At 32.8% G+C, this 20,095-nt stretch overlaps 2 protein-coding genes across 3 annotated transcripts; one reads left to right on the top strand and one right to left on the bottom strand.

The window, feature by feature from the left end:
- Positions 1-8,183: 8,183 nt before the first annotated feature.
- Positions 8,184-9,031, top strand: LOC141703253 (pentatricopeptide repeat-containing protein At2g03880, mitochondrial-like). The gene is made up of 2 exons (XM_074506820.1): positions 8,184-8,613; positions 8,715-9,031. The coding sequence occupies exons 1-2, from the start codon at positions 8,184-8,186 to the stop codon at positions 9,029-9,031; spliced, it is 747 nt and encodes a 248-aa protein (XP_074362921.1).
- A 953-nt stretch (positions 9,032-9,984) lies between these two features.
- LOC141703252 (SKP1-like protein 21) lies at positions 9,985-16,420 on the bottom strand. 2 transcript variants are annotated; one of them, XM_074506819.1, is made up of 9 exons: positions 16,271-16,420; positions 15,752-15,985; positions 15,416-15,607; positions 15,223-15,327; positions 15,014-15,098; positions 14,055-14,194; positions 13,755-13,900; positions 11,283-11,359; positions 9,985-10,395 (listed from the first exon to the last, which is right to left on the bottom strand). In XM_074506819.1, exons 2-9 carry the CDS (start codon positions 15,800-15,802, stop codon positions 10,376-10,378), a joined length of 816 nt encoding a protein of 271 aa, XP_074362920.1. In that variant the 5' UTR covers positions 15,803-15,985; positions 16,271-16,420; the 3' UTR covers positions 9,985-10,375. The 2 variants fall into 2 exon arrangements, with proteins under 2 accessions (XP_074362920.1, XP_074362919.1); XM_074506818.1 differs by having other exon boundaries at positions 15,752-16,413.
- Positions 16,421-20,095: the final 3,675 nt, after the last annotated feature.

Below are 20,095 nucleotides of genomic sequence, written 5' to 3'. Positions count from 1 at the left end.
ACAAAGAGATCTAGATGTAGCAATTGATATGGCTTTTTGATGGATGATCCTGACTTGCTTTTGAATGAGGTCCTTCTTTGTTTGGCTTGTTGACATGCATCCCATAAACCATCAAGAGAGTAAAACATGTTTGGTAGACCTCTCACCAAATCTTTCTTCTCCAGTTCATTAAGATTATTCAAGTTGAGATAAGAAAGCTTCTTATACCAGTTTTAACTTTCATCTACTAATGCTTTGTTTATCAAACAAGTTTCAGGTCCATCAGTATTTGCATGAAGTTTGGATTCATAGTTGATTTCATTCCTATATCCTTTGAAAACACTTTCTTTCTGACTTTCTGAACTACTTCACAGTGAGTATCATAAAATATAACATAATACACTCTATCAGTAATTTGACTGATGCTCAACAGGTTGTGTTTTAGTCCTCTGAGAGCTACGTTTGAGATGATGATATTTCCAATGATTATATTGACATATCCTAGTGTTTTTCCTACATTACCATCACCATAGGAAACCATTAGGCCAACTTTCTCCTCATATTCTGACAACCGGGATTTATTTCCAGTCATATATGCAGAACATCCACTATCCAGTACTAGCACATTCTTCTTGTTTTCCTGTAATCAGAAATATGGAAATCAGTTAGCATTTTTAAGAACCCATGCTTGTTGGATCCGTTTTGACATCTTATGCTTTGCATTAGAAGACTTCCTGTCGGGAATTGACCCATCAAGAATTGCCCCATCAAGATTTATCCTGACGGTTTTAATTCTATAAGATGTATGCACACTCAGTTTAACAATTCTATTTGAAATAGAAATTTTATTGAATTTAGGTAAAGAATCATAATTGTTGCGATACAAGCTATGATAATCTTTACATATGTAAATAGAATGCTAAATGCTACCACAATGAAAACAAGGGTTATATGGTTTGTAAAATATTGATCTACCACTAATATCAAACTCGGGAAATCAATAACAATATGATTAGTATTACCACAGTTAAAACAAGCTTTTCTAGGAGCATCATGAATGTACTTATAATGGTTAGCCTTGTTGATTCCATGTTTTCTTTTTCTACCTCTTTTAACGCTAGATTTGTGAGTCCTAGAAGTCACTTCACAAATCGATACCCAAGATCACTAAGGGTAGGAGAACCCCTGAACCATCCAACAAACTATGATAACAGCTAATCAAAATGAGCTCAACATAAAAGCATGTAGTTTGACATAGACTAGAGCGTCTCCCTAGTATGCAGCTTATCCGTGCTAGCATCACATCAATAATAGCCACAATAAAAAAACTATTAAGATTTCAAATTCAAAGTAGCCAAACTGATCTTAAGGGGGAACCATGACAACCATCCAATCTGGAACCAAAACCAAGTGAACACAGCGACCCAAGCCAAATCCAGTTATTTTCCACATACTAAGCCTCCAAGCACTCTTCAATGGAAATCAACAAAGATTAACAAGGAAACAACCAAGCCCAAGTAGTTTAGACTGTCCAGAAAATGAAACAGCAGCCCAACAATCTATGCTAACTCAAACAAGGTGACAAGGCTTGAACTAAGTTTAGCATGGCGACTGTAAGGGGTGGGAATCTAAGAACCAAGCAGAAATGATGTTTAAACAGCACAACACAACCAACAGCCGAATGAGAGAGCTCAACAAACAACATCACAAGCCCCTCCCAAGAAATCAAGTTGCTCAAGCTTGTATTTGCCCAGGAACCAGCTGATTTTGTTAAAGTAAGCAACCCAAGAATTGCGAAAGTGATGCTAACTATCTTATAGCAGGAGCCCCAAGCTACGTCACCACCTTAACACAAACAGCGAACAACAGGCCCTCCAAGTTTTAGCCTAGTGGTACAGCAGTATTAGGCATTCAAGCACTCTTCCATGCCTCCAAGAGGTTCTAACCGGGGTGGCCTGAAATAAGCATAGAGGCCAGGTGGTGAAAAGCACAGAAAATCTATTCAGCGACCAAGAAAGAGGAATCCAAATGAACAAACCAAACCCAACAGCAGCATTAACTCTAGTCTCCAAGAATTTGCTAGCATAATAGCGAATTATGTTTGAAGTTTGAAAACAGCAAGAAAATACTTGGAGGCAGGCTGGAATAAGAAGGGAATGGAAGGGGGAAAGTTTGAAATGGAAGGAGGAATTTAAAATGAAAGAGGGGGAAATGAAATTTGAAATTTCATTGGGCGGGTTCCAAAAAAGGAAAAAAATTTAAAATTTGAAAATTTTCAAATGGGCGGGTTACCATTTATGGTAAAAAATGAGAAAGAGCTTAAAGAGCCGATCTGAGCTTGAGAATCAATCCGTCCATGAAGAAGATGAACCCATGAACTCAGCAACGAAGCTAAGAACAAAGCTTCAATCTGCAAACATGACCTGAACCACGAAAATCCATGGCTCGGGACTAAAACTTCAAGAACAAATTTAGGCTATTCATGAAAGGCTAAGAAATGAAGAAAACGTGAGAAAAAACTCAAGACACAAGAAGCAAATGCTTCGAACTTTGCTGGGTAAGCAACGAATCAAAAGAAAATCAAGAACAGATCTTGATTTTTGAAAGATAGAAGAGGAAAATGAAAAGAAGAAAAAAGAAAGGAGGAGAGAGAAGAGAGCGTTTTTACACAAGGGACTCTCAAAACTACTAACAACTAACCATGTTCTTTTTATTTTCAGTAAACCTACGTTCTCTCTCTTTCTTTCTAAAATTCTTGAATTTTTAGCATTACACCGCAACATCAAGTACTGGGCTGAATGTAAAATCATTAGCACCTTCAAGGTTGTTAAACTGCTTAATTTCCATTATTTGAAGATTAATGTTTATAATATCATTAAAAGACTTTTATGCATTAAAAAATTATTAAATATTTTTCTTGAGGCCAGTAAAGATGGTATCCAACCGTTTGATGAAAGAAGTTTTCAATATGCAGTTTTGATGGCTCGGAGGTCCAAGAAATCTCTGCTATGGAACAGGTATAATTCCCGTAGTTAAGATGCATATATAAATAAATACACATTTATTTATTTATCGATCATACCTTCAATTATTTTGACCAAATGGTGTAGGACAGAAGTTCTAAAAGTGCCCTCTGGAAGGCGTGAAGAAAATTTTGGTAGAGCCAACCGGACTATACATACAGCAAGACAGTCTATCAATCCTTCCCCCGATATAACTTAAAATTCAGTCATAGTGTCATACATGGATCTCCATAAAGAAACTAATGGATTCTCCTCAACCTAGTCGGTGCAGGTAGTTTTGGCTCAGTTTATAAGGAAATTTTTCATCAAGAAAAATTTTGTCTCGTAAAATATAGTGGAATAAAAACTAGGACTGGAACGGCTGTTGCAATCAAAGTATTCAACCTACAACGAAGAGGAGCAGTGAGAAGTTTCAATACTGAGTATCAAACATTAAAAATGATTGACCACAAATATATTGTAAAGATCATAACTACATGCACAAGTATAAATCAGGAAGGTCATGATTTTCGAGCTATTGTTTATGAGCTCATGGATCATGGGAGTTTAGAGATGTGGCTTCATCCAACAAATAAAACATAACATGATGGCCCTGTGACACCTCGAATATTGAGCCTTCTTGCAAGAATAAATATAGCAATTGATGTAGCATGTGCACTCGATTATCTTCATCATCAATGCAAGCATTGCATTATTCATTGTGATCTAAAACCGGGCAACATTTTGATAGACAAAGATATGTTCGCACAAATTGCAGATTTTGGATTGGCAATTTCTCTTCCTGAATCCCCAAATATGAACCAATGTAGCAGCCCAACTGGTATACGAGGAACCACAAGATATATATCTCCAGGTAAAGTTACTATAAAACTTAGAATTGAAATGTAATATATAAATTCTATTGGGGCTAATTTAAGAATTTAGATGATCTAGTTTATCATAGGATGTGCATACTAGGTTCAAAAACTAAGAAGAAAGAATATGAGATTAGAGAGCCAGAAAATTTGAAATTTTTGTTAATCTCAAGGACAGTCCACTATATGCAATATCAGCCTTTCAATCCTTCCCTCTAAAACAGGTATATGCTACATTAGAGTATGGACATCTTTATCGTCATGACTGCTCTCATAACTTCAACTGTTTACATTCTTTGGCTAAATTGTTTATATTATCACTAACATATATATGACAAGAATATTGGTAGAGAAAAGTATCTCTCCCATTGCTGGAGAGTCCTCATTATATAACAATAATACAAGCTGAATTCTATCCTGAAATACAGCTAATTTGCAGATTTCAGCCTTTATAACCAAATCTGTTAATACAAATAATATATCCCGATCTAATTAGGGACAACTAATACAACTAACATACAGCTAATACATTTGACACCCTCCCTCAAATTGATGCTGCCGGAAAATTTTCAAGCATCTATTTGCCAACAAGAAAGTTATGGCACTGACGTGGCATCAATTTGGTAAAAATATCAGCAATCTGTAGAATGGTGGAGATATGTGGGAGAGTAATAACCAGGTGGTCATAAGCCTCAAGAATAGAATGACAGTCAACCTCGATGTATTTTGTACGTTCGTGGTAAACAGGGTTGGTTGCAATTTGAATGGCGCTAGTGTTATCAGCATGCAATGGAGTTGGTTGGGCTTGAGAGAAATCCAAGTTCTGCAAGGAGCCGACATAGCCAAATACTTTCAGAACAAGCGGCAGACATGGCATAATATTCTACTTCTGTAGACGACTTCGATACACTATTCTGCTTTTTGCATTTCCATGAAATAAGAGCATCTCCAAGAAACATACACCAACCAGTAATATATTTTCTAGTATCGGGGCTTCCAGCCCAATCCGCATCACTGTACGCTTAAAGCTTGAGTGAAGAACCAGCGGGGAAGAATAGGCCACGGCTAGGAGTTCCAAGAATATACCAGATGATTCGTTTGATAGCTGATAGGTGGAAGTGCCGAGGACATTGCATAAACTTACGTACTATATGTACAACATAAGAGATATCCGGTCGAGTAATGGTAAGATATATAAGGCTGCCAACTAGCTTCCGGTATAAAGTAGGATCAGAAAGTAGCTCTCCTTCTTGTTTATTATATTTGACATTAATTTCCATTGGGGTCAACAGAATTAGAGCCCTTGAGTCTGGATAACTCAACCAAATCTTGAACATACTTGTGTTGATTCAAGAAGATACCTCGTGGTCGATAATGTACCTCTAATCCCAAGAAATAATGGAGCTGACCGAGATCTTTTATTTGGAAAGTGGAATGTAACATACTTGTGTTGACAACGTAATTGACATTATTGACCCACTCATGAAGGTAATGACATCTGGAAGGGAGGGAAAAATAGTAGAAAAACGCCTAAGTAGAATGTTCAATATTGGTCTTGCATGCTCCAAGCCATCGCCAAAGGATCGACCAGACATGCATGACGTATTATGTGAGCTGGAATCCATTAGAAACAGCTTCTAAGTAAGATAACTATGTGCTACCACACCATTACGAGGATGACATGAACTTATAGACTTTAGTCACCAATAATGATTTGCATTATACATGATAATCTCATTAAAAGACTAACTGCAGTTTCTAATTCTATAGCTGTAGTTTCTATGGACCTGAAAAGCTTGCTACTGCCTATTAATGTATATTAAACCGTAATGATAATACCGTAATGATAAGCTAACAATGTTAAGTGCTACATCAGCAAGCATACTAAAATTCCGCATCTAAATTTTTATGTTATCACTGAAACATTCGGTATATTCTCCATATAAATGGACATTATAAAAAAAGGCAAAAACACATCTTACCTGGAAATGCCTGTATTGCAAATATAGTCTGCAGACAGAAAAATAAAATAATTATGCAGGATTTTACGACAATGCCAACTCTTTTGAGAATTTTACCGAACAGGTGGTGTTGGTTAACGAATAAATGTGAAAATGAAGAAATATACACGTGAATGATGAATAATCATACACTAGATAATGTGTTTTGTCAATTCAGTATCAATCAATTCATTATTTGTAATAAAAAATAAAATTTATGGATTTTTGTGAGAATAATTTATGACAGTATTTTTTTAATTAATTTTCCTGAAAATATTTTAGTAGATACTCTTTCTAGCCTAATAAGTAGCCAATTTGCCAATTTCAAGCCGAATCTATTTTGTGATCGAAATTTTTAATAGTTGCAACAAATGCACACCCCTAGCCTAGAGTAAGCCAAGAACTCGAAACCACTCTACCAAGTATCAACACACAGGCAAACATCTTTTGGTAATATATATGATAAGTTGTCACCTGCAAGAGGTTTCTAAACCTCATCTTTCAAAAACTGATTTTTACGACTGAGTTTAAGTTTAGCACCGGGAGGTGGAGCATCAACGACTTACAAGGTCTAGACTGTGAAGTGTGAAATTTGATGGCTCGATAGATAAAATAATATTCTAACTGTTAAGACAAATGGGACAGTCTCTTATGCAAATGGGTGCACATTGTCCTTGCACTTAGATTTCTCATCCTTAGAGGTGAGGCCTGAGTTGACCATTAAGTCTAATGGTTAGTAAGAGGAAAGAAGAAGGTTAGGCCATAGGTGTGGCTAAGTGAAATGGATTTTTGCTAGGAAAGGCGCTTCGAGTTTGGAGAGCTAGTTGGGTTGCACTAGACTAGGTAGCACTTCGAGTCAATCGTGTTGGTTGAGTGAGATCATTCAAAACTCAATAGCGCACCATTATATCCAAGTTGTATATTATGTGATTAAATGTGTTATGTGATCCTAAATTATTGAGCATAATAAGTGATGAGTAAAGAGTCAAATGTGTAGTTAGGCCTAAGTGCCAATATGTTTTGAAACCTTTAACTAGGTTGGAGTCCCTGTGAGAGTGTATCTTGATGAGGCCTTATATTTTGTGTAGGTTCAGAAGAAGGTAGTAAACTTGCCGTCAAAGTCGAGTAGTGCTCCCGGTTGCTTCCACATCAAGACGAGAGTTAGTCCAGCCTTCTTAAGGCAAGTGTTCCCGGACTTCCTTGATATATTGCAAATGTTTTCCCCTTAGTCAATTCTATGTATTGCAAGTGTCGTAAACCTTTCTTGAGATATTATGCAAGCGTTTTTGCCCTCACTTATCGTTCTAGTAATGTTTTCCTTAAGATATAAGATATATTGCAAATGTACCGAACCACTTCTTTGAAATATGATAGCATGCTCGTATGTTGATCTTTTTAATATTGTTGTCGCCCTGATATGTTGTTGCGAATATTCTGATTTTAGATTGAGATTTTGCAAATGCTATGCAGACCCTAATAAAAATCACATCCCTATAAACTATAAAACCTCATATGCTTGGATAACGTATCCTCTCTTGATTAATGGCTATTCTTTGTACTCTTACACCTTCGATTTATCGACTCTTTACATAAACCCTTACAATCATACCCAATTTTGTCACTAGATACATCCCTTTCATAACCCTCAAATAGTAAACCTCTATCTTGTGGAACAAAGTTATGACTCTTTTTCAATACTTTCTTCCTTGGTTGTCAACTCATTGCTGATTATCCTTGAAAACCCTAGTCACATCATTCTGATAAAAGTTTCTTAACTCGAAATCCTTGATTGATGATTAAATTCCCTTTGTATAGATCTTTGTAAAGTTCTCCTTGGCATCAGTTTTATAAAAGATAATTTCTCTTTAAATAAAAGAATGTTTTCTTGAGATTGGTGAATTGGACTAAGACGCAAGTCCCTTTCACACTTATTATGTTAGGCTTAAAATATGCCTAGGGATCCTAATAAATTGTTAAGAACCCAGCGAGGTTCGAGATTGCTTCGCGGCTGATCACCGGCTGCAATCCGTAGTGTCATAAAATATTTTTGAGCAAATGTTTGGTTACAAAAGTTTTGAATAGAATAATGATGCCATACACCTCAGTTCCCAGATATATATTGCTATGTTGTAAATTCTGTTTTATGACACACTTTGCTGAGCGCTTGACTCACTTCTTGCTTTTCAATTATGTCATTTCAGCTAGCAAGTATGGTTAGATTCAAGCAGACTGCTCGTAAGTCTACCGGTGGAGATGCTGAGGCTTATGTGAGATGTGTGTAGGGAATTCTTTGGTTGATATGTACTTGAAAAACCAAAAACTGCACGATGGTTGGAAAGCTTTTAAAGAAATGCCTTGTAGAGATGTGCACACTTGGACTCAAGTGGCAGGGATGTTTAAATTGTGGTGAACCGAGAAAAGCATTAGAAATTGTAGAAGAGATGAGGGAGATAGGAGTAAAACCAAACAAGTTTACTCTTGTTACAGCTCTTAATGCATGTGCTAATTTAGCTTCTTTAGAGGAAGGAAAAAGATTTCATGCTTTGATGATTAAGCTTGATAATGAAGTTGATGTGTGTGTGGATAATGCTTTGTTGGATATGTATGCAAAATGTGGATTGATGGATAGAGCATTAAGCGTTTTTCAATCAATGAAGGACAGGACAGTTGTTTCGTGGACGACAATGATAATGGGGTATGCACAAAATGGGGATCCAAGAAAAGCTTTAAATATCTTCGGTGATATGAGGGTGGAAGGTCCAGAACCTAATTATATTACGTTCATATGTGTACTTTATGCATGTAGCCTGGGAGGATATATATTGATGAAGCTTGGACACATCTATCTTCCATGACAGATGGCTACGGCATCTCACCTGGAGACGGTCACTATGCATGTATGGTAAATCTCTTTGGCCTAGCTGGGCGTACAAAAGAAGCCGAGGCCTTAATCCTAAATATGCCATCGAAACCAGGAGTTCTAGTTCGGCAGACTCCACTTGGTGCCTGTCGACTTCATGGGGATATTGATACTGCAACTCGTGCAGCAGATCATGCTTTAAATTTAGACAGACATACCCCTTCAACTTATGTATTGTTAAGTAACACCTTCGCTGATACGAGCAATTGGGATGCTGTTGGAACACTGAGAACTAATGGGAAAGCGGGATGTTAAGAAGAGATCGGGCTCTTGCTGGATTAGCTAAATGGAGACTAAAAAAAAACAAAATGCAACAGCTTGGGTTTGATCCCGGGAATCGAATCTTCCTTGTAACATTAATTTGTATACTACTACTTGAGAAGGGTATGGTAGTTCCAAAGGGCACTATCAAAAGTCATTTGTGTAGTCACTCGTACATCTTACAAGGTTAGTGGTAATGCTGTTGCAATGGTTGCGTAGTGCTATAAGTAATGCAATTTGTTAGAACAGACCTAATTATTCAAAAAGAAAAAAAAACTGGCAACTGGCGTTTATATAATCTGGGTTTTTGAAACCATTTGGTATTGGTATATTTCCAACAAAGATGGGTGACTGTCTAACTGCATTACACATGCAACTATGCAACGCAACTTCTTCAAATATAATCAATTGAACAAACCTTGCTACCAAAATAAACATGGCGATTGATGTGGCTACTGCACTTGATTATCTTCATAATCAATTGAACAAACCTTTGACACATTTTAATAGAAGTAATGCAGTACACATAGTATAATCTGAAATTGCAGTGGTATAGCTGGTCCAGCTCTAAGTTTGATCTATATAGATTACAGAGGCATATAATGAAATATTAACCAATCATAAAAAAAGAAGAAAGCAAACCTAAAGGAAAATAAAGATGGTTCCCAAGCTCAAAAAAGAATAGCAAATATTATTGAGTGAATAACAATAGCATAGTTTATAATTATGCTGATAATTGACAATAAAGAAATTTAATATCAATTTTTAATAGGTCGTGAAAGTTGCTTTTATTTTCTGTGCAAAACTTCTCCACCAGTTACCATATGCAAGTTTTGGCCAGATAAGTTGGGAAAACTGTTTTTTCGGAAAAATACCGCGAGGTAGGGCCTTTATAAATTGGATAAGGAGAGTCTAGAAACATTGGATTATGCACATTTGATTTATAAGAGCACCGTAGATGGTTATAGCATAAGATAAACAACAATCCCCTAAATTTATCTAAGATATTTAAGAAATGTACTGTAAAGCTAAAAAACTCACATATCTGAATTGCACCTAAAAACACCATTCGTTAAAGTGAATAAGGGCTTGAACACAATGAGTTCTTTCTCAACAGTAATGCTGACCTTCATCCATTCTAGATAGAAGAGCAACCAAAACTTGGCGCATGAAAAGAAGAAAATATACGACTATATCACAACCAATCCTCATCATTTTATTGTTAAAAGCTTTCACCATAAGCCATTCCCAACCTGACACTAACTCTGCAGTCTAAAACATGCATTCAATGTACATCAGCCATTCTCTGCAGGTCTTGAACCATACAGATTACTGCGATCAAGCAACATAGTCTATTCCTGTCCATCCAAGCATATACATATATAAGTGAAATATGTGCAAAGGGTGAAAACATCCATGAGTTACTAGGGAGCAAGTAAGTCAATAATTATATAATCAAAGTAAAGATACAATCATTACAGCGAATTAACAGGGGAATTAGCAAGGAATATAAAGGAGACTTGTGCATCCTGCTAGACACTAAAAGGTTACAACTGACAAAGGAGGATAACTAATTATGGCAACTAATACAAATCCATCCTGCTAGACCCTAAAACTAGTCATAATAAAAAAACAAATTAAACACGTAGGTAAAAAAAAAGTCTTGTACAATTGGTAGAGAGACGTTCTCTCATCATATATACAGCAGAAAATTCATTGTTATATAATTTAATGCTACGATGATAAAAAAAACTGTTCAGTGTAATTCTATTAGCATAACTTGTACTATTCAATTATCATTTCTATGCACAGCCAAAGACTATAAAATGGCACTATTGACATAACAAAACTTGACCAAAAACCGTGGTGCATAAAAGACGAGATAAATAGGGTTAAATGGAAATATTTAGTTGTGATAATGATAGAATGAACAAGAACAGATTATGAACAACACAAATCATGTAGTTCACCATATTCTTAGGTCTTTAATCCTTTGTCATAATACAATATATATATATAAACGCTATTTAATTTAAAGTATTTTAGCTTCATTACATGTCGAAATATAATAACTTCAACGAAACAAAAATTCATGTATATATGAATACGATGCATGATGCATCAGTTCTAAATTTGTAGCTCTCTTTGAAATTTAGAAAATATTGCATCATTATATACATATATACACATGTATAAATTTAGTAAACATTTTTGCACAATCTAAAGAAGGAATAAAAATTTGTACCAAGTCTTTGAAAAATTTCATTCCTTTCTAAACGCAATGCATTCGTCATCAGCCTTATTTCAAAATCCTCTACTTCCCTGCACACGAAGAGGACAAATAAGGAACCGCGAATAAAAGGAAAAGAAGGTAAAAGGAATATATCTTTGTAGAGAGCAAAATAGTAACAATAACATACTTCTCATCGAATGTAGTATTCTAGTACTGTTACTTATTTCACACACAAAAGCAGAAGACTGCAACATCACCGCAAACATTTCAAAATGATTTTTGTTATGGCATATGACATCTTATCTGAGAAGATACACTAAATAATAGTATATACCTTATTTGAAGAACTAAACCAAGAAAACTCTTACAAAAATAAGTTTGTGGATGTGAGTTTGTTTTCCATGTGTGCAAACATCAGCCATATGCATGTAAAAATTATACAATCAAATCATATAGAAAAACGAGCGAAGTGGGTAATAATGAGTTGCGGCTGTGTGAAGGCCACACTTAAGTTTACAGCGCAATGCGCATACATGTCACACATGTATCGAGGGCAGTTTAATACATTATACATATCAAGCCAGTAGCGTTCTAGCATGCATGTCAATAATTTCATATTAGAATCTAGCTAGCCATACAAGAATTATATGCTTACAAGCTTTGAATAAAAATTTTCACACGCCTTTGAAATCATTTTTTTATTTATATTTAATAAATTTAACTTACACGGCCAATATATCCCCGCCCATGTACCATATATAGTACAAGGGCGAAAAAACTAACTTAACAAAATGTCAAAATCAATTACAGATATTCAAGTTCTAAGTATAATCAAATGAATAAAACTAGCTTCCGTAGGTGCCACCGGACTAATTAATTGTTACAACGTTGTATAAAGACTAAACACCGGTGTGACTAATATCCATCGGCAACAAAAAGCAAACATGCAATTAAGTAGCAATCAATCCAACACTTTCATGTAATTTCATGATACTATTACCTACTATATGATATATCTTGTATAATGAGATACACTAATAAATTAAAGAATGAAAACTAACCTCTGAGAAATCAACATTGTTGATAGTCGAGACTAAAACCAAGTAAATAGATCCTCTTTCAAAACAGAAGCATCGGTTTGCAAGAGCAGTCGATCAAATTTGTGTCATGTTCACGTATCTTTATCCCCACCCCCACCCCTACCTTTTCTTTTTCTAATGTAGTTGCTTGCTTAATTAATATAATTCTTTTCTAAAAAATATGTAATTTTACAAAATTGTAACATAGCCTATGCATAAAAATAAGATTCACATTGCTTCATCGAGCAAAATATAGGAAACAAACACCAGATAAATGTATTGCAATCTTGTGGCAAACCTACTTAATGTGCTCAATACTAGTCATGACCTTACATGTGTTATTTACCTAGGCGAGACAAAGCTAACAATGATTTTATAATTACATGTGTTTAATTGACAACCAATCAAATATACAATGTTCCGCTTATAATAGTATGGTGTAGAATTTGACGAAGTGCCAAACTGACAACCAACCAAATATACTAGTTTTGCTTATTATAGTAAAATAATATAGTATAGATAGAAACTAGTGAATGGGTATCTACATAATATTTGACATTAATATGATGACAATATGATATTATTAATAAAAATTACAAGAGCTATAGAAAATGAATAGATACAATATTAAGTTTTAAAGTATAGCCTACATTTTAACTTAAAAGTTTGGGTCACATACTACAAAACACATTTAGACTAAGAAATTGTAATTGAAAATTTAATGTAAAATACTATAGTTTTTTTGTAATTTACAAATACATTTTTTAGTGATGTTTTATCCATTTTAGTAATAATGACATAAAAACACAGTTTTATGTTTCAGTTACATATAATAAATACATATTTATCAATTTTTATAACATTTTGACAAAAAATGTTAAGGCCACAGGTAATCTATTGCCTCAATATCGCCTAATCAAGGACATGGGACGAAGCAATTGCCTTATTAAAATCGCTTATCAAAAAGCAGTAGACATTGCCTCATCTGTGCTTTTGGTAACACTGGTCCTTAAATTGAATTTTTGTTGGCATGCTGTATTTATCTTTTACTTGCAAGCAAAAGTTGTTTTATACCTCATCATATTTTGAAAAAGTGAATTTGTCGAACACTCCCAAAAAACGTTATTTCCTAAAGGTTTTGTTGTTTCTTTTTTTTTTGATGTCACATCTAGATAATTGAAGTTAAGACGCACACAAATACATACTTACATTCACACACACACAAATACATACTTACATTCACACACACACATATATATATAATTCTGTTCCCACAAAGGAAAGAGATACTTATGACACTCACACACTTAAAAATACCCCGTACTGAGATAATTGTCATACAAAAGAATTTCCAAAATATTGAGGTTCGGATATATTATAAATGATAAAATTAAAACACGCTAACCTATTAATCTCTTCCCACAAAGCGGGATCCAGATCATTATCAACAATGTCTCCGTCAGCATTGAAGCTCTCATGTTCAGTGCCCAGTAGTTGTAATCTATCAGCAGCGGAACCTCTATCGTATGCAGAATTAGAAGCATTCAAGTCCTAAAAATTTTAATATACATCTTCTTAGGTAACAAACAACACGGCATATTGTGGGGAATTACGGCAAGAAATAACAAATAATATAATAATGGAAATCATGTGCCTCGCGGCAAGAAAAAATGAATAATATAATAATGAAAATCATGTGCCTGACCTGCTCACTGTTCTCGGTGATTTTCTCTAAAGCAGAGGCCTCAGTTGAAGCAAAAACATTGATAGAAGAAGTTTTCTTCTTCTCTTTCCCTTTGTTACGATTCTTTTTCTTCTTCTTTGAGGTTTGACCCCCTCTGGTATCTGCAAATATAATGTACTTAATTAATATTAATGTTTGCATCATTAAAAAAAATCGCCTTGCCTACTTCAAACTACACTGTAAGGTATGAAACAACGAAAAACTAACATCTAAGTTCCACAAGTATAATTATAAAGATACCATTAGATAACCACACCAAAGAAACCATTAAAAGGATAAAATTTCATCACTTTTTACTAGAAAAGAAGAAATATGCTTGTACAAATTGTTTATCATTTGAGGATGAGCAGATCATTTTGACAAGGTGGACACTTTTCCTTCAAGTTAGGACATGTACCCTAAAACTTAAATACATCCCAATACACCTCTTCTAGAGAGTAGAACTAAGACAATAAGGGTTTTTATTTAAAGACTATAGAAGAAGAGACGTAGTTGATATATCAAATCTGCCCCAAACTCATTATATAGTATGTAATTAGAAGAGACATGACTAGTATATCAAAATTGAGATAATTAGTTAGGCTAGTGGTGGTGTATTCCTTTTTGAAATAATAGGATGTCATGTCTCACTCTGTAAAACAATTTTATAGGCATATATGGGTTTCCCTTTAAAATTGTTTTGATACACCTAATATCCTTCAGTTTCTACACATTCTTACATGCCATTATTTTCGTGTTGTTATATGGCAAGAAGAACAAGCTGAAAAAATAACATTTATAGAGGACTTTGAGTATTTACAAAAGAAAAAGGACCACGGGTATAGCTAATTTAGAATATATGATCAGTTCTTATAATACACATATTTAAGCAAGTATGGAGCACACATATAAAAAAATAGTGAGCAAAAAGATAATGATACCTCCATCGCCATTGATAAAAGAAAGGAGGTCATCAATTGAACGAGCTTCAGGCTCCGGAGCCTCCAGTTCTGCTGCCTCCACATTCTATCAAGGAAGAACATCAACCAATAACAAGTTAAGTATGAAACAAAGAAAAATATTAGAAGATAGATTCAAGTTGTTATAGTACCAATTATGGTAATCATATTGAAGAAGACTTGAATTTTACCTTTATATTCGGTACCTCGTCGAGCTTTTTCGTCTGTTTCACAAACAGCTTATTTGAAAGCCTGGCACGTATGTTGACATTCTTGTGAGGTTCCAGCTCTTCTCCCTGCATCAATTGAAAAAATTAACATAAAAAAATTGAAGGTAAGGAACATGTCACTGGCAGTAAACATGGTAGCTGCAAGAAAAATAACCTTCGCACACTGCTTGAAAGATCTAGATAAATCGTGCTCTATTTCCGAGACACTCTTCTCAGTGTTTTGAGCAAGAGTGTCGCGGATCATTTCATATAGCCCACTAACTTGTAGACAGTTTGCAGCACGAAGCAACGACCAAAGAGAGTGTTCATCCCTTTGAAGAAGTTCATCAATATACAACTTGCGCTCCTGCTCAAAGAAAAACAAATATAAATTCAAAATTTATGATATCCTTTATAAAATAGAAAAAAATCTGCAATTAATAACTCTAAATCAAAACAAGTGTCAGGAAGCACAAACTAACAACAAGAATTAAGCAAACACGAATCTAACCTCGCAATCCCGACCCAACGCTACAGCAAAACGAAAATAATCAAATACCATTTCCAGTCCCTCTTTCTCAACGTCTGGAGGTAGACAAATCGGTGTGCGCCAATTAAACCCAAATCCTCTGTCCAATGCATCGCATATATACTGGGACAACCAGGCATGCTCCCCTTCTAATTGTGTAATCTCACCCACAGCGGTTCGAAAATAATACCATATCTGCTGGTCATTCAAAGTATACTATATTGCCGATAAAATATTCATTGTTAAATGCAGCTTCGGAAACAATACATTATACAAGTAGCTCAGGAATGCTAGACATTCATCATAATCCAAATAGCGTGGCACTATAATTTAATAAAGCACGTGATAAAAAATGACACGAATAGCTACAATATACATGAAAAAGGTAAAATAACGACAAGAAACTACACCAATAGCTTAAATATACATGAAAAATGTAAAATAACGTGACAAGAAACAAGACGAATAACTCGAATACAAAAATAACTGATCATCACTTACAGAGTATGTACACAGTTGAGAGATGAAAAGCCCTCTTTCCTTCCATTTGGTTGAAATTAATAATGATTAATGTTAATCTCCTTATTATTAATTATGATTTATAATTAAATTTCATAAACTTATGATTATTAGCTTCCAATTCAATCATCCCACAACCCCAACCAGAGTGAGAGCCAAACAAAACGTGTTGAGAACACGAGTCTGAAATAACCCACTTGATTTTATACAAAATTTCTCTTTTCTTTTTACAAACTAATTCCTTCAATTCCATTTTAATTGTCACATTTTTCTTTATAAAACTCAAATTGACCAATTTTTTACCAAAGATTAAAAATTACTTCTGTATTATTTTAAAAAACTAAAAATTATATATTAAAGTAGATTAAATATACTTTCCAAAGATGTAATTTTTTTATTTTGTTCAATTATAATAATCTCATGAGATTATTATAAGCGCAATTTTAAGCGCTTATAATAATCTCATGAGATTATTATAATTGAACAAAATAAAAAAATTACATCTTTGGAAAGTATATTTAATCTACTTTAATATATAATTTCATTTAATCTTACTTTAATGATATTTAAAAACGGGCACATTCTAAGCGCGGAATCTCATGAGTTTAGCTTATTTTGATTGATGCAATTTTTTTATATGCAGGGCTCTACTATTACTAATGAATATAAATCAATCAAAATGAAGTAAATTCATTAGATTTCGCGCTTAACATGTGCCCATTAGCACACGCTAGAAAATTCCTTTATAAAAATATCATTTCCAAAGTGCAAAGAAAAAATCACAAAATAATATATATTTTTTTAAAATATATATATGGAAATAATTTTCTGATTATGTTTTCTATAAAACAAGTTGATAAAAGTATATATGATGCTATATATACAATATAAATATAACATTATTTTAAATTTTCATCACAGTCCACTATAAAAATAAAAAAAAATTATAATAAAAAATTTGATTAAAAATTTAATTTTCAATGTATAATCATGTTTAGAGTACTGCAATATATTATAATTCTAGATTAAATCAAAAACATTACATTTAATCTGAAATTTTAATAAAAAAAATAATTAAATCATATACAACAAATAATTGAATTGATTGATATAGATAAAATCGAAAAATTTTACTTGATGAAGAAAAATGTAACAAGAGACACAATAATAATTCAAAATTTGAAGAAAACAAAAATTGATATATTTACGAATTAGTTACCTGAACATTTGCCAATTCCTTTTCGATATTTGACTTAGAAGATCTTTTTGACTTGGACATATTTCATAACCTGCGCAAAAAATAAAATGCAACAAAATGCAACATGAAAATAATATATGTCATGGAATATATAAGAGAGCTTTTTTCACCTTGGTAGTACCCCTAGAATAATGGGTAATGGGTGAAAATATATTCACTACATATAGAAGCATAACGCTGCATGTCTCAAAAATGATCTAAAAATGTTCTCAATGACAGATTTTTATTGATCAAATAACAAATAAAATTGTAACAACTTAACATTCAGTAATGAGGATCAAACTCTAGTAATTCTCCAAGAAAAATGTTTATCCAAACAACAAGAGGTAAATTAACAAGGATTTATTTGTGTATTCAAAATCAAAAATAGTTTTTAAACCACGAAGTAGAATAACAAGTATTCTATAACAAAAATTTGTAAAGTAAAATCTATAAACTATATAAAATCTGTAAAAACATTACCTTCAAAAGAGTGATGCACCAAAAACAAGAACTTCAAACAAAAACACGGGATACCGGTTGAAATGAGAGAGATGACAATAAAAATGAAATGTAATGTATGAAATTCTTTTTCCTCCAATTATGATATCCAAAAGATATAATGCATATATCAAAAAATGACTAAAAATAATAAACAAATTTACATATACTTTAATAGATTATGTGGGTATCTATTTAGTCTTTTTTTTAATAAAAAGATGTTAAGAAGAAGCAATATATTCAAATAATAATGATAATGATAATAATAATAATAATAATAATAATAATAATAATAATAATAATAATAAAATAATTTTAAAGATACTTTTAAATATTTGGTGAGTATCTACATATTATAATTTATTTAAAGAGTACGAGAATGTCCTCTCTTGATTTAATTTTTGAAAAATACAATACATATAATAAAATATAATAGATGATAACGATAATAAATGATTCTCAATACTTCTCCTAAGAATTAGATGAGTATCTTCTATATTATTTGTGAATAAAATGTCCAATAGATACTTAAAAAGTAATAAGATTACATTTTAATAAAATTCAAAAAGAATCAATTATACTTATGCAGATTTTGAAAAAGAATATATCATTCTATTTGGGGTTGTTTCTAATAATAATTACAGCATTTTGAAAAGGCAAGTAAGTTTTTATATAGATTTGAAAATAATTTTTCTAAAAAACGCTTCTGGTCTATTTGTAAATAAAGTAAATCCTACTAAATTAAAGAAAAAAAATGAATTTTTGCTAAAAAAATTATTGGTTTAAAATGCAAATCGGGCCAAAAAACTTCTTTGTAATACTATATTTAAAAAAAATAGGAAAATATGTAATATCTCAGATTTTCACGAATAATGTTAAATGCATAAAGTGAGAAATTATTCAAATTTTGCGATATATATGTGCATCACTTAATAAATAATTATATAAAAGTTATTATAGTTTGATGAGTTACTAAAAGGTGTATGGTATGATAACTGATTATGAGGGAGGCGAACACGTGAATGGATACGTGTCTCGAGAATATGATTTATTCAAGAAAATATTTCAGTGGTGATAAAAAGAAAAAAAAGTGACTAGATTCAGATGAAGTAAAAATATGTGATATTATAAGTGATATTTGGATACAAGATTATTTGAAAATATTGTTTTTGAGTCAAATCGTTATTTGGATCCTTATTCGATTAATAAATATAAAAAGATGGTTATAATTAAGATTAAATAGTAAAATTAGTAAAGTACGAGATTTGTTTGATTGAGATATATGATTATATGCTATTTGATCGGTACGTGTTCGATTTTATGGTCATTGTGTTTTAAAATGTTTTTGAATGATTTGTTTTTGTGAAAAAATGAGATTGTTTGACCTTTAAATATTTTTATAAAATCATAGAAGTTTGATTGATTCATAAAGCATGTTTTATTATCTCTATAATAACCCAAAAAACTTATTGAAAATGATATTTGGATTATTTTAGTGATGTTGCCCAGTAATGATAATTGTTTAAGGGGGTTGGATACAATTATCAACCAAATCGATTGATTAAAGAAGTAAAGTAAGAAAAACAATAAACAGTTTAATCAAATAAAAGTTTATATCGATCTTTAATAAACTGTTACAAAACTCTGTCAAGAATAATATTCTTAAGAGCTGCTAGGTTATGAAAATACTCGAGTTGTGCACACCACAAAGTGATAACCTAATCAGTGTTTATATATCACACATCTACAATCAATTCCTATTAATTACAAGATATGTTACAATATGATTTATCTAGTTTCTATACATATTTAAATGAACAACTACGATCCTATAAATCAGCAGATTCTGATTTATCCTGTAGTTGTGACTTATAGAATCATATCCTGACAGTTTTCAAATCCTGATGCATATCCTGACCACCTCAAATCCTGACGGCTTAACAAATCCTAAATGTCAGACAGATCCTGATCGACTACACATCCTGACTCCTCATGACAGATCCTGACTCCATGGAAATTCCTGATTTCTAACATAGACAATTTCTGGTAATGGCTTGGTGAAAATATTA

Source organism: Apium graveolens, unplaced genomic scaffold (assembly GCF_009905375.1).
Source record: "Apium graveolens cultivar Ventura unplaced genomic scaffold, ASM990537v1 ctg6390, whole genome shotgun sequence".
NCBI lineage: Eukaryota > Viridiplantae > Streptophyta > Magnoliopsida > Apiales > Apiaceae > Apium > Apium graveolens.
The sequence above is the reverse complement of the archived record's forward strand: the minus strand, read 5'-3'. Positions and strand labels throughout refer to the sequence as shown.